Source organism: Ischnura elegans, chromosome 2 (assembly GCF_921293095.1).
Source record: "Ischnura elegans chromosome 2, ioIscEleg1.1, whole genome shotgun sequence".
Lineage (NCBI taxonomy): Eukaryota > Metazoa > Arthropoda > Insecta > Odonata > Coenagrionidae > Ischnura > Ischnura elegans.
Window position 1 is genome coordinate 116,457,539 of NC_060247.1, and position 21,468 is coordinate 116,479,006.

Consider the following 21,468-nt stretch of genomic DNA (forward strand, 5'->3'; position numbering starts at 1 on the left):
TGATGATCAGGCGTTGATTAGCCAGTCAGCGAGGGGGCTTCAGGCTCTGGTGGATGCGTTACACAAGCGTTGCGAGGAATATGGGATGAAGATTAATAACAAGAAAACTAAGGTTATGCGGTTTTGCAAAGCCTCACGAGAGAGGAATGTTAGGCTTAAGATATAAGTGGGTGGTGAAAAACTTGAGCAGGTTGAGCAGTGCAACTATTTAGGCCCCACATTAGAGGAAAACGGATACAGTAGTAAGGATATTAGGAAGAGAATTGCATAAGCAAAGGAGGCGTTAATGAACAGAAAGGAGCTTCTAGGAGGTTCGCTATGCAAGGATTTAAAGAAAAGACAAGTGAAGAGTCTGATCGGGAGTGTTGCGCTTTACGGTGCAGAATCGTGGACGCTACGGAAGGAGGATGAGGGAAGACTCGAGGCATTCGAGATGTGGGTGTGGCGAAGAATGGAGAAAGTGAAGTGGACGGACAGGAGGAGGAACGACGAAGTGCTGGACATGGTGGGTGAGGATAGGCAGCTATTAGATGAGAAACGGAGGAGGCGGAAGGTATGGATGGAACGAGTACTTAGCGGGGATGGGATGTTGAAAACAGTCTTAGAGGGAAGAACATTACGTTAACGAGGGAGGGGAAGGAAAAGAATAGGATTTTTAGATAGAATTAATGGTAGTAGGTTTTAATTGTACACTGAAGAGGGAGTTGCGTGATGTAAGAGGAGGCTCCCGGAATCCTTCTTAAGCGCTCCATGGAAACCTTCCTTAATCGGTAGAATACTTTAATAATAATAATAATTCATTAATGGTTACATAATTATTGAGATTATGTGTATTCAGATATTTATTGATTTTTGCACAGAATGTTATAGTCCAAACCAATTTTTTTGTCTTCGATAACAAATTATTAATTACAATATTGATTTTCAACCTTAATACAGGATTTTTTTTTCAAGTGTACAACATCAAGTTTTAAGTCCAAACTTCGAACTACAACCGACCTGTTGACGACCCTTTCCGGAGATACTTCACCTGAGTGGCTGATATGTCATCCATTAATGATTTCTCGAGGTTAAAGCCATCATTTTCCCTCGTTGTTGGGGACTAATTTCCCGAATAGTAAAAACTAGTGATTTGTTTTCAGAGGGTTAAACAATCTCCACCAAATGTGAAACATTTTCTAAAAAATATTTTCATTTGTACGCGTGTCTACGCGGTCGTTAGATTTAGGAGTGGCCTGGGAATACCTTATTTTCGGCGTTTATCAATATCTCCAGTACGCAGGAGAATGTTTGAGCCAATCCAATCGATTAAGATGGTGAATTCTTTTGTGTAACTTTTTAGCATGTTGTTGCTCGCAAACTTTTACAATTTATATGCTCTTTATTCCTGAAATAATAAACTCCATACCTATAACTACTATTATCATAAATATATCTCCAGTTTCGCCTCAAAGTTTCACCGTGGAACTAATTCATGGATAATATTCCATTGCCTTATTTAATGGAATCCATTAAGTTTTACAAAAAGGCTTAGTAGCATGTCTTCCAACAAAGTACCATCGGCGATATTATCTCACAAATTTGCCGATGATCCAGTGCCGAATTGCAGAAGGCTGCAGTACTGCGTCAGAGGAATCATTCTTTCTCGCATAGTATTACAATACTGAATATAAAACCCTTACAACGTCCATTAGATATTCGAGCATATCTCTCCCAATTTCATCATAATCCGTGGTTGTCGAGTGAATACTTCCTTGTCGCTATCTAACTGATAGCCTATTCGTTCAGATTATGAATATACTAGCTGACCCGGCGAACTTCCTACCAGTGGCGGCCGGTGGTAATATATTCAGGGTGAGCATTGGAGAAGATATACGATGATTAAAAAGTTCAAATGATGACTGCCAAATGGCACTGAATGCATTGACGGACTTGGATCCTGAGCGCAGGTAGTGTAGGTGGCAGCTACACTACCTGCGAGTTACTCATCAAATATGCGCTTTCGCACTCACGTGGTGTTGGGTCTCCTCCCAGCACCCATGTGAACATTCCATGCCCCCCGCTTACCTTGTTCCGCCCGAACATTGACAAGCGATCGCGTAGACCGAATATGCGTCCGGCGCCATGTCAGCGGACCGCACACTGTTTGTAGCTTCATATCCTATTTATATGTTCACCACCCAGCGAGGAGCAGGAGGGGGCAGCTGCCCCCCTAGAAGCAAAAGTCGCAAATGTCTTTATGGAAATACGTATTTTTTTTCAGGAAAATAATTTGAAAATATAATCAAGAGCTGTTAGTTTCCTTAAAATGTCGATTCCACTCAATTTTTCCATGCTTAAATCTTACCAACAACTTGAACAACCACGGCTTGCCCCGCCCCCCTAGTTTTGATCCTGAGTACGCCCCTGGTGTTCACAGGATTTTTATCTATCTCGTTGTAAAGGAATACATAGTTTTCTTTTATAATTAATTCACCTTTTCATGTGCACTTGCTAACATGCGTATATACACGCGCCGCCACTGCTTCCTACCGCTTACCAATGCATTCTTAGCACTTTAAATGCTGACCATGTAAAAGTCAGTACTATCCTCTGTGGCGGCTTCCGTTTTTAGTGCAAAACGCATGCATCGATTCCTACAGAGCTGGAAAAAATAATGAGAAAATTTCTGGGCCGTAATTTCATAGGTGTGCAATTTCTTATTTATGACGTGATATCACGTCAACCGCACAGAGAGATAGACGATTGATGCGGGTTGCTTAAGGTCAGCTTCAGCCCCGCGCCACCGTTTTCTTTCAATTTTTTTCCTACGCGGAGAAACCAAAAAAGAACGAGGAAAATAGATATAAATACAAGGAATCGCCTCGGCCAGCTGTTTCATTGGGATGGTAATTCCGTTCAAGATATTTCGGCATATTATTTTATTAGTATGCATCAGAATCTAGGTAGGGCTCTGGAATATTGAATAATTTCTGTATTTTGCATTCAATGTATAACAATTCTCACCACAATTTCCTTTACTCATTTCTTGTTTCCAGCTCCAATGCCTTTCCTCCCATACGACCACCCCCAAGCATCAGATATTTACCAAAAAGGGTTTCACATACCCTTTACTGCAGCTGCTTGAGATGGGCGGCACTCCGCTTTCAAGATCATTTTACGACGGTGCATTAGCGTGTACCTAGGCGCGCACCACTCCTGTCGGCTGTTCGAAGGTTGGAGGGGGTGCGGAGAAGAAGCGAGGGGTGGTAGTAAGATAGTCAGGCCACTCGTAAGAACTAGGAGAATTGATTTCTTGGGATTGCCATCGGCACTTCAAAAAGATGGGTTGGCATGAGGAAAGATTTTGCTGACACGTACCCTTTTCGGGTCACTGGGGTAGAGACTCTGGTGCCGAAGTAAACATGGATGTGGAAACAAAAAGAATCAACCCACATTTTCCTCATTGCTATCTTCTGAAGTCAAGCCAATAACATATTTTTTCCTTATGATGTACCCGAGTTAAAAATTAATTCGTAAAAACTGGAAATAATAGTATTTGCAAGCAGACATATAACGAGAAATCTTCATTCTGGCCACGCATCTCGGACGTTACGATGAATGTTATTGTTTCATCTAGCTTGGAAATCTCTTGTTAGTTCTTGTTTGTGTAAGAGCATTAGTGTAATGGAAGATTGAATCACTTTCCATCAAAAAATATTATATTTACAAAAAATTCAATCTATTCGAATGAAAACATTGAGTGTGCAATTTTCTAAGTAATCCGACAAAAATCTAATTTTTGTCCAAACTTTTCGCGATCCGGACGGCTCTGCGACGTCGCTCTCACCTTTTTCACAATCGAGGTGCAGAATAGACCTTAAACGAGAGGTCTATTTCCTCTTGCTCACTATTCCGGGGCTACCTATCTGCTCTTTGGGGCCTATTACGAACGGCTAACCGCATGAGGTTGAACTCCGTATACGGTGTCGTACCGCCCGGAAGCGCGTTCGCCGCCTCCAAGCGATTACGGGGGCCGCCGGTCCGAGCGACACCAGGGTTAGGGGTCGGAGTGATACCACGGCCGGATACCCTACCTTTATGACTCTGACCCCTTCATTAAGGACGTTCATTTACCGTTGCCAGGTCGAGCTGGCGTTTTTAAGCAAAATATCCGACGAGAGACACTAGGAAGCCTTCACAGTTAGTAATATTTATTATTAATATCTGAGTAGGGGCATAACATAGAAAACTGGGGTATTGAAACAAAAATTTTATACAACCTAAATAACATTGTTGTCGCAGTCTTAGCCACGACCGTTGGAGGTGGATACGTTTAGGGTAAGTTGTCTTTATTGACAGCACCTCATTCATTTATTTACATAGAAAATATTGATGCTTTCTTAATGTTAAATATGCTTTAATATGCAATTACTTTATCCATTTCTTCATAGATACCGGAAAATTCGTCGTACAGGACTATGGTTGGCTTTTATTGTAAGGTGAATACAATTTTTCTCGCTGCTTGGAGATTTCTGCAAATATCCTTTGTGCCAAAATAGTATTATTTTCAACGTGACAAATCGCGTGAATATACTGCTGATAATCATATAGTAAGTGGCTGTAATGCAATCAGCTATGCAAACGCTATCCATTAATGTCTGACAGTAATGTAAAGATTGTCAGTTGCGTATTCACCTCCTTTATTCACTTTAAAGAGTATATTTCATGATAAAGCTTGTTTGATCAAGCAAGTCTTGAAGTTTTTTTAATTCAAGTACATTAACCGTATCAACGAATAACAGTGCGAAGGATCACCTGTGCCACTTGCTTTGGATAATTTAAGGCTTAAAATCAGTGAATAAATAGGAGTTTCAATCATAGCGAGCTCTGTGATTGTAAGCATGGGCGTACCCAGCGAGGGCAGGAGGGGGCAGCAACATCCTCCCCTCGCCCTCTAGGAGCAAAAATTGCAAACGCCTTCAAGGAAAACAATATTTTTTCAAGCAAATAAATTTTAAGAACTAATTAACAGCTGTTACAGTTTCCATAAAATGTTGGTTTCATTCACAATTTCCATCTTACCTATAACTTGAACAAACATGGCTTGCCCTCCGCCCCACGAATTTTGATCCCGGTTGCGCCCTTGATTGTAAGTTATACGTGATGATTATAAACACGATATTGAATTCAATTTTAATTTGAAATAATTAAGTTCCAAAGAACGTGAAATATCAAACAGTGTCACAGAGACTATGAGCCCCCGCGTCGCGAAACCGAGACGTGAAGTGCGATCGAAAAATTACGTTCATTTTTGCGCCCGCAAACTTTTTTCCAAGACTTTTGTTTTGTATTCTTAAACTATCTCTAGTAAATACTCTGATGAAAAAAAGGAGAACTGTTTTTTATCTAACTAAAGATATTGTTCACTTTATGTCAGGTTTTGCCGGAAAAAACGGTCCGCCGTTATTCGATATCATACCAAACCAATATTAACCCATAAATATTAAAAATGATGTAAAATGTAGATAAAGTACGGTATTATAGGAATATAATGTTTTTATATCATTAAAATCCTTCCAAAACTCTGCCACCATCTAACTTCTGTAGTTTTTCGAAGAAATACGAGATCGCGCGGGATTTTGGAAATTTGGTCATGTTTGTTCCTTTTTATCATAGCAACGGCTGGGATCTATGAAAAATGACTTATTGTTCCATGATCACTTCTGATTTTTAAGCATATGCACTAACAATATAAGTTTCCAGTTTCTACCACAAAAAAGCAAATTTGGACTTGTGTCCTGCTTTTTCCGATCTCGGACCACTGTGCACCTTGTCGTTCGTAACAAACCCCTTTGAAAATTATATCTCCTCTTAGCAACTCCACCATTGCCGTGAGCCCTCTATAACATACTTATTCCATTATACATTACGACACTATAAGGAAAAGTTTTTCACCAGTACCACCCCATTATCAGCGATCATAACATAGGAAACAACTAATTGACCTTGATGATAACATGTCAACGGCACGAGATCACTGGAGTTCAGGCTGCACTTCAGTCATCTGCTTGATCGTCATATCAGTCTTCGTCCGTCTGCCATGTGGGTATGATGAATATGCGTTGTGAATAAGAAGTGGTTGTGACGGCTTGCTGTTAAAAGTTTTCCCTTGCGGAAGTTGTGAGCTGCGTTAGTCATTTAGTTGTATTTAGTCGAAAATAATGGCCTCCCCCGGGAGGTTGATATGTATTTTCATCCTCTTGACAATTGAGTTATTTTCGGTTGTAGCAGATTTACAAGGACTGAGGAGTAAACATTTATATGTGAAAGACACGAAGGTCACTCATGGTCGAAGTTTTATATTCAATAGAGACTCTTCTGTAGAGGGTGGCCCCATAAACGGGAGCAATATCGAGCCGCAGCTTGAGCACTTTAAAAGACCGTCTAATCATAATGGCGAGATAATTTCAGTGGTATGTTCGTTAAAAGTGTATGTTAATGTTTTATAATAATATCTAATTTCATGCTTAGAAAATTGCTAGGATTAGGATTTCCAAATCGCGTCGCATTGTGTGGTGATCAGCTTTTACTCAAACATTTCATACTGTGTTTTTATAATCATGAAATTAAGGGAAGTGGTTGGTCGTTATTTACCCTTAACATCCTTATCCGTATCATTTTCAGGTCAATAGGCTGAACGACAGTCACCAGCAGCTGATGGTGCATTGGACTGGTGAAGAATCTGATGTCATCATTTGTCTCGCCAGGGACCAAACTCCTGTTCGCGGCAAACCGTCATCCGTTCTTATTTCTTATGATTACGGAACTACGTTTGAAAATAAAACCCATTTCTTCTCGTTACAAGACCAGTCAGGTGGCTACGCTAATGTGGATAAATTCTACAATCATCCCAAGTATAATACGCATGTGAGTGCATTTAATATCTAAATAGGTTTAGGCATGAAGATATATTTTTCAGTATGACCAGATTCAATTCATAATTTGTGTGAAACATTCGGTGTTGTCATATGGATGCTAAGTTAGGTTAAAGGTTCTGTTTTGTCCAATTATGCATTGGAATAGGAGCATACTTTACTTCATGAAGTATGGGACTGGCGTTCACTTATGGACTCCCTATGGTTCATACCCTGTGAATTTGAATCCATGCATTGTTCATTCTCTAATTGTAATGTTATTCAAATTGTTACTTGCAGTATGTTTTTAAAGACAGCACGAACAGGGTTATATATACAACCAGAGACCATGGAAAGCACTTTGAAATGGTTAAGTTGGAATTCCATCCCACTGATATATCTTTTTATGAAGAAGAACCTCTCACTTTTCTGGCTTACGACAAAATTGACCCTCAGAAAAAGGTATTGTTATTCTAAATTGTTTTCTTGACAAAAGCTGGGAAGGCAGCCTGTTGCAACACACGTGTTAAATATTATGTTACAGCTGTGGATCACAAAAGATTTTGGAAGCACTTGGACGCTCGTTCAAGAAAATGTGAAAGCTTACTTTTGGTCAAACTTCCCTGGTGAGAAACAACTTTTGTATGTGGAAAGAGAGGAGCCCACCGGCTCTTCAACTGTTCTTTCTTCACCATCAAACTTTCAAGATGAGGTACTCACTAAGGTTGTCCTCAAGGATGTGGAGGACTTTGAAGTTCGGGAAGATTTTATGTTTGCTACTAAAAAGGCTGGAGAGGTCAGAGTTGTAGTTCATATTATTAAAATATGTCCCATTATTTACTTAAGTTCATTGCTAAATGAAAATGGTGCAAATATTCTGATAATTAATTTTCACTTTTCAGGAAAATTTAGACCTTTATATATCTCATAAGAGGAAACCTTTTGTGAAGGCTCTATTTAATTCTGAATCGAATAACTTAAATTATCACGTAGTAGAAGTGTCAAATGGGAAAGTGTTTGTGGCTGTTGACCATGATAGTGATTGGCAAGTCAATTTATATGTGTCTGACAGAGTCACTGAGGGTGGTATGCTGTTCACCCTATCTCTACCGAAGATATTATGCTTCTTCCCGCATAACACCTGGAAATTCACATGGCTCAGGTAGGTGTATCGCGAAGCTGGAATTGTGGGGCAATTATCTGTATGAAGAAACTCAGCTACTGTTTTTGTTTTTGTTACATTACCGTTATTGTTTCGCAATTTCCGCTCATTAGGGCTTCTCATGAAACTGAATGAGCCACAACTCAAACTTATGCAAATTCCAAGGAATGGTTAACTAAAATCTAAACATACTATGACCATTAAGTTCCCGACATCTTTACGCGGACATCTTTTTAGTAGGTATTAAAAAATAAATTGACGTTGTCATGCCCATCATATATTTCAGTCTTGCCCATTCTATTTTTTTCTTACGTAAGCTAGCTAACTCTTGCCCATTCTCAAGACATGCTCCCACTTCCTTCTCAAAGTAAGGGTTTTGGGGAATCCATGTGGAGAGATAGCTTTTGTGTCACACTTGTTGGTACGCCGCCGCAAATTTTCTTTCTCATGAAGTCTTCCGTCTACATTTTTCCATCATAACGCTATTGATATTCGGCTGAGAGAGAATTGCTGGCATAGTGCCAACTGGTTGTTGTTTCACACCAAAATTACTAAAGCTACCGATCATCTATTCGGCCATGACACCTATTTTTGCACTGCCACCTGTGTTCCCTTTCTCATGCCACTGGGTGGACGGGAAGGAGCGCGATTCCTCCATCTTTCAAGCAGCTAGGCTACGAATGAGGGTGTCAAGGATAAACATGCCAGATCATTCTATATTTTGACGTCCTTGCCTTCAAAGCAACGCCGGGAGAGCTATCTACATCTACATAATCCATCCTTGTGAATAAATGTTTTCTTGGCGAAACATTTTAGCCTTCAACTGCCTGTGCTGAGGGTACATAGTACATCTATACCGAATGTTGCTTTGATACCATTACCTCACAAGCAAGATCTTGACATGACTGAGATATTTCGCGATGGTCCTATACCAAAGATTTCCTTGGCATAGGTTCACATATCCCTTAGCTAAATATGCTTGCGGAACCCTCGGGGCTTCGACCACAAGGACTATGAAGTGTCTTTCAGTATGCTATGCTCTCTTAAGTGTCAAATAATGGTATGCTCTCTTAAGTATTAAATTCATACTTAAACCTAGGGTGTTTTAAAAATATATTTCAGTATTTACGTTAGTATAGTGAAGCCATTTTCTTTACCTTAATTTTTCTGCCTTATTATTATCTGCCTTAAGTATTCCCTGTTTTTAGACACTGCAGCAGACGTTGTAACTACGATGACGTGTAGCTTTATTGTTGTCTCGTATAATACAAAATTATTTTCGGTTCATTGGATAGTGTGGTATTGTAAATGGCTAGAATAGGTTCTAAATAAACTTGTCAATACTTATATAGGTAAAAAAACTATCAGAAAAGGATAATTCTTAAACTGGTGAATTTACCGCAAATAAGTCACAACGTTTTCAAGCTCAAGTCGATTTTATATTGAAACGGAAAGAGATCTGCAAGAAACTTAAGCTACCAACGACTCTGGTGCGGAAAAGCATGGGGAGTTTTCATTCTGCACTATTTTATGAAAGCATGACAGTTTTCAAAGTTAGCATGGCATTACACCGGATGCAACCTCTTTAGGGATACCTACTTGCTAGAGTTGAATTTGGTTTTATTTTAATAAATATCATTGAATATACACAAGGACATTGTTACGCCAATTATGCCATCATTCAAGAATGTAGAACCTTTAAATTTAGCAGTAAATGGAGCATAGATTTAAGCCTTAAAGCATTTCACACTGTTCTACCGAATTGCAGTGATGAACTCCTCTCAGGCTCCACCGACATTGGTGTTTTTTTTTTTTAACCAGCGGACAGTCTAGATTGGTGTGCCGTTGGTATTTTGATAACATAGAGAATTTTTATTTTGGGAACGAAGCATTACCTGACCCTCGAGTTTTTTGCATTGTGCAAGATTTCTCGATACATATTGACTCTATTTTTCTCTAAAATATTGGCAAGTTAAATGTGCTCTTCGAATGAACCACGTTTCAGATTTTTGGGTTTCAGGTGTAGCATCATATATAACTTTTTGAAACTAAAATCGTGATGGTGCAAGCAGTATAGATAGTACTTTCCACTTTCGTAAAATATTTGCATCATAAACTGCCACCGCTAAATAACTTATAAATTTGGCATAAATGTTTGGACCACGAAGCCAAAAGTTATTTTTGAAAATGGCTTTGTAATTTCAAAATTGGTGGTATACTTTGTAGGAGGCTGAATGTGCGAAGTATGTTTTAGTCATGATAGAATGGTTGTACAAAATGCGTACAGGTGTATTCAAATTTACATATATTCTGTGTATATTGAAAATGAAAATTATTTATAACTAGCTGACCCGGCGAACTTCGTACCGCCTAACAATCAATGAACTTACAGTTTACTTACACCATTTATAAATCAAGAGCGGCTGTATCGTTTTTAATCATGTTTAATTTATTATCATAAAATAAGGATACAAATTCAATAAAACTACGTAAATGAGTACCAAAATTGCTTGTCAGAAAGACATTTTCTTTATTGAATCTTCATAGGGTGAATCGGAGCACGTTTACGCGGATTTTTTCAACAAATTTTCTTACGTTTTAGCTTAAGAAATTTTGGGCATTGTGGTTTAATAAAGCAGTTCATGAAATAAAAATTATACGCATTCAGTTGTTGGCTATTTGCGTTATTAGCTGTAAAAAAATGATTTTAGGTCCAAGTCTGTTGCATACACTTGGCCCATTCAGGGGGCAGGTTGACACGACCCCAGACCGACGCTTGACTGATGCTCAAAATCGTGCAAGAAAAGCCCCTATGAAGCAGCATTCGCATTAAATGACTTAAGGCGCGCCAGTTTTAGTATCTCTGTTTGGAAAAAATGCACTGCGTAAACGTACTGCATGCGTAAACGCACCACGGTGAGCCCTACACATTCGGGTTTAATGTCTTGCGTCAAGCACCTTCTGAGAAACAACAGTTTTTGTTTCGTTTTCAGGCGCAAGATGAAGCGGATGGAGCTAAATAAATATAGCGAAGCAAAGCAGTGACGCAGCGAGGGGAGGTTTTGGGGGATAAACCCCCCCCCCAAGAGCTTAGAGAATTTTTTAATGAAAGATTTTGTTATTAATATTTGGGGGACGGATGACTAACAAACAAAACATATTTAACTATTCACACAGCCACAAAACCCACTATTTGAACCATTTATCTTAAAAAAATGTCTGGGGGAAGTGCCCCCACACTTCCCGCTTACCTTAGCGAGTTTTCTATACCCTACAGACCCGTGGTAATAGCTGCGCCCAAAACCCCCTATCCTAGCTACGCACTTGAAGCGAAGGAAGAAATACAGAGGATGGTTTATCGACTCGTGAACATAGCACGCTAAATTGACCATGAGAAAATCATGGGTTTTCATTAGCACACGAGCACAAACAACACAAAAACTGAAAGAATGACCATGCGATTTTTTAATCGTTATCACGAATGCAACACGAATTGTAAATTGAATACGTTTCAGCTCAAAAGGGCATATGAGTTGAGATCATGGAATCTACGGAATGAGGACCTCCTAACCTTTGAATTTTCCTTTGAGTAAAGTTGCGTGAATCACATTCATCACCAATTTTTTTAATGGTCAAACACGTTCCGTTGGATAGTTATGGTTGGTTTAGGCTTCGAAAGATCATGAGCACAGAAACTACATTTTTCTGTAAATCGTGCCTTGGTAAGCCAGGTACGTCCAAGGACTTAAAATATTCAGATAGATAGTTGGTGATTTCGTCTTCGTTTGTTACACATTTAAAAGATTCGAATCCATGGAGAGTACGAACTATTTGAATTTACCTCGTTTTAGTCATCCACGTCTTCGTTCTTGCTCGCTAAATCAACCATATTTTATTCTTTTGGTGATCAATCATATTCTGGAACTCTTTGTTGATGAGCTCACTGAAACTAATTTGCAATCATTCCTAGGAAATGAGTTAAAACTACTCGATTCCTCGACAGGAACACGGACATTACCGTTTGTCAACAATTGCTTGGAGATTTGTTTGCAAACACGGTAGTGAAGTGTCAACTCGAGCTGGGCCACGGCTGGGCTTACAATCAGCTCGAATTACATTAAAAAAATGTAATTTCTATTTAATTAATATTTTGAATATATTTAGTAATTAAAATGTTATATTGTTACTAAATTCAGTTATTAAAGTGGTAAAAACAAAACAAATTATTTAATTTGTAGTTTCGACCGACTTATCAATTGTTGTGTTACTATAACTCCTAAAAGCATGTCCATAGGAAAGAGATGAATTTTTTTTGTGAAATTATCCTTTTTTTAATGGCCTATATGTTAACCCTGCCTGAGACGAATCCAAAGAACCAAATCTCATTGAAATCGGTGCAGCCGTTCTCGAGTTATAAGTGTTCTAACTAACACGATTTTCGACTTTCTTTTATATATATAGATAATACGTACTATATCTGAGAATCGGGTAAAATAATACTATATAAAAGACATGGTATAAATGAGTAAAATAATAAAATACATGGGGGAAGTAAACTAATGCCTTTTTTATTTGCTTTCTAGCGGTGTGACAGACAAGTCTTTTGCTGATTTCCACAAGGTTGAAGGTTTAAGGGGGATATATATAGCTTCCCAAATCTCAAGCATATCTGTGACGGGCGTAAGACCTGAGCAACTCACAACCGTCATCACATTTGACATGGGTGGCACGTGGAGGCCCCTCAAGCCCCCTAAAGTTGAAAACGAAGGGCAGCCAATCAATTGTTCAATGGTGAGGGCTCTCTCTCTCAGAAACAGATTCCTCGCCACCTCTATTTGATTCCTTTATAATCACTTCTGGAGTGCTATTTGTTACTCTGGGTACTGTTTTGTTTTCAGTTGTATTGTATCTATCACTGAGTGATTTGTATTGCAGATGGTAATAATTTGAGCCTTTGTCAAGGACAATAATCAATCTAATATTTAAAATCATTTGCATATTATTTTTAACCTATTATCAATTTATTTAAAAATTACTGAACAAAGTAACTGTTTCATGATTTCTTATTAAATTTTTTACATTCTAAACTGGGTGATGATGAACGTAAAGAACTGTCATAATTTGTGCCAGGCGCAGTCTTAATCAATGACATGTGCCCTATTTCACTGAGACTATAAATTTACATCTATGAATACTATAGATAATTCACATCATTAGGAATATGTCACAAGTTATTTGTCTGCATTAATTGGTATCAAGCGTGTCATGAAATGTATTTTGCATGCCATTTGTTTACGCATCTAATGAGCCAGAACAGAAAAAATTCAGGTTTTGCTGCCATTGCTATGGCAGAGCTTCAAGCCATTGCATTTGCATTGTTTAAATCATATTTTCGTGGCTAGTATGAAAAACCATTAAAAATATGAGAAATTAAAGTAAATTTGAGTACTGCCAACGCCAGCCTGAGATGGAGGCTACGATATGTATGTCACAACTAAAGACCCTGCGCAAACCAGCATCCTATGTGTTGTAGATTTAAATACCAGAAGACCAAATTATAATGGTTAGATCATAATACTTTTACCCTACTGACCTTTCTTATGCTGCAGGCGGATGGGTGCTCGCTGCATCTGTTTCAGCGCTTTAACCAGCTGTACCCAATGACTCGCTCGGTGCCCATCCTGTCGTCCAAATCTGCACCCGGTCTCATCATGGCCACGGGCATCATTGGCAAGTCACTCAAGGGCCGACCCAGCGTTTTCCTCAGCAGAGATGCAGGACTAACGTGGCATCAGGTAAGGACCCTTTCAATCACTGCTTACATGCCATGTATGTGTGTAATATGTATTACCTACAGCCAGATCTAATTCATTTTCCTGCCAAAGTTATCCTGACCTTCTCACGCGCTCATTTGCCTCCTAACCTCTTGTAGAGTGAAACTGGCATTTATTCATGTGTGTGATTTTCACTTTCCAGTTGCTGAAAGGTCATCATTTCTTTAACTTTGGTGATCACGGAGGAGTCCTGGTGGCTGTCAGATACTCCAAATTCCTTGGCCGGACTAGGGAACTGATGTACTCCACCGATGAGGGGGAGACATGGAATTCATTTGAATTTTACAATGATGACATTCGCATCTATGGACTGATAACTGAGCCAGGGAAGAATACGACCACCTTCACAGTGATTGGCTCAGTCAATGGACATCACCAGTGGCACATTATCAAGGTGGACCTTCGCAATGCATTCTGTGAGACATCATTTCCTTTAGCTACTAATAAAAATAATGTATCGTGTTATGATATTCTGAGTCTTCCAATTCCTAATATCCATGCCTTCCTCAGCCCCTCATCTAATACTCTTTCCCCCGTTTCTTTCTTAACCATGTTTTCTTTTGCCTGTATCTCCATCACCTTTCCTCTGACATCTACTGCTTCATTTGCTTCGGGAAGCTTTTCGTTCCCATCTTTGTTTGTGACTGTAGCGCTTCAACTGCTGTGTTTAATTACACTAGTTGACAAATTTAAACATTTTTTTTTGCATCTGCTTTGTAAATGGGTGGACCTACCTAATTTTGGGGTACTGAATACACTGGTAAAATCAGTTTATCTCTAGGACATCACATTTCCTAGATACACAGCAGAATAAAAAAATGGTAAAAGCGAAAATTGACAAAATTAAGAAAAGCAAAAATAAACATTCAGAACGTTTGAAATCAATACACTTTTGTATTATATATGGGCATGATGCCAACAAAATATCCAAAATAGTTCAGAAGATATTTTCACCTTTAATCGTCTTTGGGTTTTGAAAAATGCGACGACGGAGCTCTTCTTTTGTTTGCAATTTCATCACTCTCCCTAACAAGACCCCAGCAGTCTGTTAACCCATCATCGAAGGGTTCCAGTGACCTTGGTAACGCTGTTCCATGGTAAGAATATCTTGGTGAAAGCGTTCACCATGCTCATCGCTTAGGGGTCCCAAATTTTCCGGGAAGAAATTAAGGTGAGAATGTAAAAAGTGAATTCAACATTCTACACCCGATGTTCTTATAGTTATCCAACGGATCATTCACATTGGTAATATAGTTTATGTCTTTTCTGTTACCCAAAAAGCCCTTCAAGATTGCTTTAAAAGAAAACCAAGCAGCTTATTGGATATCTGTGAGTTTGGTATCAAACGTTGGATAAATAAAAGTGAACAAACTTTGTCTTAATCCACCAATTTACTTACGCGGTACGACTAGATTCGACGCAGCGGCGTCATCCTTTGGTAAGGTTGGATCTCTCAGCAATTTTCTTATATGTAGTCCAACAAATATACTCTTTCAGCTTTCAGCTTTGCCTCACTTAATTTGGGAAACTTTTCTTTTAAGTGATTGAAGGCCTTACCTTCTTTATTCAGAGCTTTTACAAAGTTCTTGATAAGGCCCAACTTGATATGAAGGGGAGGCAAAATGATTTTATCGGGCTCAACCGGGGTATTGTTCACATTTACGTTTCTAGGAACATATGACTTCCTAATAGGCCATTCCTTGACTCAGTAGAGGTTCTGGGTGTCACGGCTGTCCCAAAGGCACAAAAAGGCATTATTTCGTGAATCCAGCCTGTAAACCTGTGAGGAGTGCGACAACTTTTAAATCACAGCAAAGCTGCCATTCATGACCCTTATATTTGATTGCCTCTAGCAGCAAAGCCATGGTTTCATAAGTTTCTTTCATGTCTACCGCGTAAGCCAAAGGTACCGATGGAAATGCTTTGCCATTATGCAGTAGTACTGCTTTCAAGCTGGTTTTACTGCAGTTAATAAATAGTCGCCACTCCTGTGGAAAAACTCAAAAATGGCTAGTCCTCATAACTGTTTCGCCGTTATTCGTTAAGAAGCGTAAAGAAGGGTAAATGCCCGAAGCGGCTGTGCCGTTGTTCTTTGGTACTCCTTCGCTGTTTCTAGTAAAGGGTGGCTTCGCCACCCGGGGGTTACTGACGCCCCCAGTGCCTACGTCAGTAAGTCCTCGTAATGGCCGTCGCCGTCTAATTTTGTGGGTGTTTGAAGAGTTTTCATACAAGTAATCTGACCGAAAAGTGCTAGTACAGAGGAGAGGGAAGCGGACCCTTGGATGAGCCACGACCGACATCGCCGGTAAACTCCTCGGAACGCCGTTCCTCGTACGTCTGTCCGCTAGGTCCCAGGGGCCGATTTTTCCGGCCAGGGGGAAAGTGTAGCGCCCGCCGCAGCCAGCTTCGCCAGCACACTCCGAAGTGACGTATAGAAGTACGCGGTACAAAATGCGTGAAATAAAATATTTCGTTAATTAAAATAATGTCTGGATAGTATTATACTGCGATAAAATAATGTCTGGATAGTATTATACTGCGATACGTTAAATTGTAAGTTATCCAAACAATGATCATAGTGCACATACACGCAATGACCGTTCCTGGAACGTTAGGTATGGCTAAAGTGTTGGTATTTAAATTGCGGGTTCTACCCACGATTCCAAATATAAATATACGTATATGGAATGTGATAAGAGTTATTCATTTAATAAAAGCTGTAGAGTGATGTGGAAATTGTTGGCGTTCTTTTTTCTCAAAAATACGTCTAAACACGACAATATGGAGAAATACTTCAAATTCTCTCGTTATGCTTACGATTCAAAAGCTTTTCGAAATGTCTTACATGAAAAACGAGTAAAATAAATTGAAGAGAGCCTGAAAACATTCATTAGCTTTCCTAGTGAACTGTAACCACCCGTTTAGCATCCCAAGGTCGGGAGTATGAAATTAATAGCATGCGTCCCTTCGGAAAATAGTAAAATTCAGAGATGCTTTAATTATTTTCACTGCAACAAAGTTTGACGGAAAGAAATTGTTAGGAATGCATAATGTATTATTTTACTTCGTCTTACTGTCACAAGTACGGGGAGGGGAGCACAAAGTATTGTAAAAAGTACAAATTCTGCGTTTGAATGATGCTATGTAAATTTATCTTATGCAGATATAATACTAACGCTACTGCGTGCATCTGTATAAGGCATAATTTTATAGGTCGTAATAACTTCAATTCCATTCCCAAGACTGATTAACTTCAACAGATGTATGTGATTATGTAGCCTACTATTTGGCTACACGAACGCGGAATAAAGTTAACCAGAGATATCACCAGACCTGTAAGTTTTATGTTCTCTAACATCTTTAAAATTAGCAATTCTAAAACCGGTTCTTCTACGTTAGGCGAGAGATGGCAATAGGAAGGCGAAAAATCGAGACAGAAAACTATCACTAGACATGTAAGTTATTTTCATTAATATTATACACAAGAATAGCTATTCTGAAATATGTTTTTAACTGTTACGGGATGCATGGCTTCACGAACGCAAATCAGCGTTTAACGGTTGTCACAAGGTATTTTCACCATCATTATCCACAAAAATTTAAATCCCAAAACATGTTGAATACTGTTACGCGAGAGAGGGCATCATTAACGAAAAACAGCGTTAGACGGAACCCACAACCACTCACTAAAGATTTGTTCACAAAAATTTTCCACTTAAATTTTCATTCAAAAAAACATTCAACACTGCTACGCGGGAGATTGTACTAGGAAGGCAAAGGAAAGTACATACGTGCGACAACAAGGAGAGTTATTTTTCTACAACATTAACAATAAAAACTTTAGTTCAAACCATTTTCATCACCGCAGCGCGAAATATTGTGGTCTAAATTGGTCGTTTTGGCTTTCTGTTATAAAGAATAAAGAATAAAGAAATATTTATTGTTCTTGGACCTTTATGGTCCACTAAGAACATACAAGGGCTTACATTCATATTAGAGCTCAGTGCACAGAAGAATAAGATACATGCAAAAAAAATAGAAAATAAATTGTAACAGAATATAGTGGCATATTGGTACAATAACATTTTTTCTTGTAATAGCATTTTAGTGAACATTAGATTTTTAAAAGACATCAGTGATTTTGCGGTTTTGATTGGTTCAGGAATACCATTCCATAGCCTTGACCCAACAACTGAAAATGAATTATCAAATGCAGTGATTCGATGTTGAGGAACAATTAAAAAATCAGCTGATAATCTAGTTACAACATTACGATATTTCTCTTTACTCTGAAAAAATTGCATAATGTATTCTGGCTGTTTGCAATTAAAAAGTTTGTATAAAAAAGAGGCAAGCATGTATTGCCTCCTTGTTTTTGCTTTAAGCCATTCTAATTTAGAGAAATAAGGGGATATATGTTCATCTTTTTTAAGATCATAAATGAACCTAACACACATATTTAATTGCCGTTGAATCAGGGTGTTAATCTTTTCGGTTAGGTCATTATATACAAGGCAGCAGTAATCAATATGGGGGAATATTAACGAGGATACAAGTTGCTTGCGTGTATGAGAGGGCATAAGGTTTTTATGAATTTTTAGCTGAAACAAGATCATGTTGATCTTATTGCTGATGGCTTTAACATGGTTTTGCCAAGACAAATTAGGCATCAATAAGACTCCAAGATTTTTAACGGAGTTGGCATATGATATTTCGGCATCACCAACAAAAATCTTGGGCAGAACATCAAAGTCGACATGTTTGAGTAGTTTTGAGGTACCAAATAACATAGATTTTGTTTTCCTAGGGTTAAGCACAAAGTTATTGTCTGCAGCCCATGAAGTGATGGCCTGAACGTCCTGATTTACTTTGGAAACTGCATCCATAATTGTTATATAGTAATGCGTGGAATAAAATGCTGTTATTCTGGTCGGAACAACAAAAGAGTATATATTGCATGGAAATCAGTGTGTAATTTACCTACTTTAGTTTAATTAAGTTATTAAAACTCACCTCGAGAAGTTACATCGCTACTTCAAAGTCGCTTTCACTTCCACTTCATGGTAAAAATCGAGCGCTAGCCTGAACGTATAGGTGGCGTCAACGGAGAACTCCATACGTTTCGTGTGGCTTAATGGATAATCTGTTCACTCTCCGAAATTCCTGTACCCCAAACACTCTTCCCTAACTCCTACGCGTGAGTGCACGGGGGGTACCTTTCAGCACCGCTTACGCTTTCCAGACTGGTCGTTTTGCATTGTTGCTATGAAGTAAGGCGTGGTATAAATAAATATACAGTTATTCTAGACGAAACAACAATAGAGTGCAAATTGCATTGAATTCAGTGTGTTATAGAACTCTTTTATTTTAATTGAGTGGTTAAAACTCCCCTTAGTAAAAATTAGGAGATTGTATTGAAAACAATAGATAGTTACATTCATATCTTTCCTTGTACAGTACAGCTTTCGATCTAATCTTTCATTTGCCGAGATTAGCCATATTCATTAATTGCATGATTGGTGGTAGGGGCGCAGCTAAAAATTAAGGCAAGGGGGGGGGGTTTCAGGCACAACTAATACTGGGGGATTTGGAGGTATTGCATGCCCGCCAGGGTAAGCGGGAGGTGCAGAGGCCTTCCGGCTGCCTTTGCCGAAAAAAATTAAGAAAAATGGTTGGAAATGGTGATTTTTACGGCCTTCTGTGGGATATTTTCTTATTTACCACACTATTCTATAAGAAATATTAATCCAATTAAGTAAAATAGATAAAACTTAAAAATTTCTCTGAGCTCCGGGGTGGGGGATGTTATCCCCCAAAACCACCTTGCTGCGCCACTGATCGGTGGCATTCCTTGGCAGTGGTATACTGCACTTAAGATGCATAAAATAGTATTAGGTACAGTAGTCCAAATTGATTCTATAGTGATTATTGGAAAGGGTAGGGCAATGCAGCGTAATGGCGTCGACAAGTACCCTTAAAAGAAGACCTAATGGCAAATTTTATTTTTATGTGTGGTTTCAACGGAATACCGGGGGTTTTATATTTGCGATCAACCAGTGGTCACCAATCGTTCTCATATATTCCGTGCCGATAAGTCGTAGGGGTCTGGAACAGTGGGGGAATCCTGACGATAAATACCGAAATAGGCGAGCTTTCAGAAAATAATCTCTTTTGGGAAATTTCACGGGGTTATCGGGGGTTTTAATAACTCGAAGGTTTGAGGAACATGGACTGAATGGTGACGAAAACTACCCGGAAAGGCGGCCTTCAAAAATTGTATTTTTCTGGGAGGTTCCGGAAGGTGATCGAGGGTTTTCAGGTTTTTTTTCCCGCATGGTTTACGGTGGCCCGCTATTAGCAAATATTCCATATCTAGAGCTGTGAGGGGACGGGCAATGCGGTGTAATGTCGGCCAGAATGTCCCATAAAGGTGAGTTATTGTCACATTTTACATTTTTTAGGGGTTTCGGGGGGATGCCTGGGGTTTATATGGGTGTACTGCTAGCGGTCATCAGTCGTTCACATGAATTCCGTAGGGATGAGTCGTGGGGGTAGGGATCAGCGGTGGAATTGTGACGAAAAGTACCCAAAAAGTAGACTTCAAAATGCACAATTTAATTTTTTGGGGTGTAAGGGGGAAACCGGAGGTTAATAGATTTGCACTGCTAGGAGTCACCAATCACCCACATCAATTCCGTGGTGATGAGTGGTAGGGGTTGGAAAAGCGGCGAAATTGTAACGAAAGGTACCCGAAAAGGAGACTTATATGTATAATTTAATTTTTTCGAGGATGTTTCAGTGAGTTCGAAGATGGTGGTATTATACTGTCACATCCATTTACTAACATATCTAAGAGAGGTTACCCCTATGTCATCCATATTTTGAGAGTAATACATTAAAAAATAAGACTTTCGCGGGAAACAAATGTGTAGTGTCCACCATTTTTACTTTTTCGCGGATATATCGATTGAAATATTTCTGAAACGATTCCCTTTTCTAAAATCATATGCATAGTTGTATATTATTGAAGAGTTTTCACTACATCGTTCAGAAATAAGTTCACGAAATCTTGTGTTAATCTTTTGTGAATTGTAATTTTCTGTGATTTTCGGAATATTTTACGTTTTTCTTAGTAATCTAAGACGTTGAAAGAATCTGTTTACTTCATTTCGTAGAACATGTTATGAGCATATATAAATGAAATATTTGTTATCCTAAACCTGATATTACGTCGCGGGGTTAGGGAGTTATGAAATTGTTCCAGTAAAGAAGAGTTGATTGGTTTCTCGTTGACCTTCTTGGGCTCATGAGTTCCTGGAATGTGCTATGAGTCATTTCCATAATAAATACATGTAAATTAAATTTTTAATGCCTGCAGACGTATTTGCTTTTCCTTATTAAAATTAGTGATATTGTTCAGGTTAAGTTAAGCTACATATAATTTGAAAGAAAAAGAATTGCACTTTCTTATTCTTGCAGTTCTATTTCGTTTAATACCAGATTTAATGTGAATTTATAAGTTAAAATCCAAAAAAGGTTCAATTTTTGCGTGTTTCGCTTACTGTCCCCTTGACGG

The 21,468-nt window shown here is 38.8% G+C and overlaps 1 protein-coding gene across 1 annotated transcript in view; it reads left to right on the top strand.

The window, feature by feature from the left end:
• Positions 1 to 6,066: 6,066 nt before the first annotated feature.
• The window catches only part of LOC124153241 (sortilin-related receptor-like), a 161,762-nt gene continuing 146,360 nt past the window's right edge, over positions 6,067 to 21,468 (top strand). Inside the window, exons 1-8 of the mRNA XM_046526340.1 lie at positions 6,067 to 6,455; positions 6,667 to 6,909; positions 7,197 to 7,358; positions 7,441 to 7,692; positions 7,799 to 8,058; positions 12,642 to 12,849; positions 13,668 to 13,853; positions 14,035 to 14,308. Coding sequence (XP_046382296.1) covers positions 6,204 to 6,455; positions 6,667 to 6,909; positions 7,197 to 7,358; positions 7,441 to 7,692; positions 7,799 to 8,058; positions 12,642 to 12,849; positions 13,668 to 13,853; positions 14,035 to 14,308 — 1,837 coding nt within the window. The 5' untranslated portion in view covers positions 6,067 to 6,203. The remainder of the gene's footprint in view (positions 6,456 to 6,666; positions 6,910 to 7,196; positions 7,359 to 7,440; positions 7,693 to 7,798; positions 8,059 to 12,641; positions 12,850 to 13,667; positions 13,854 to 14,034; positions 14,309 to 21,468) is intronic.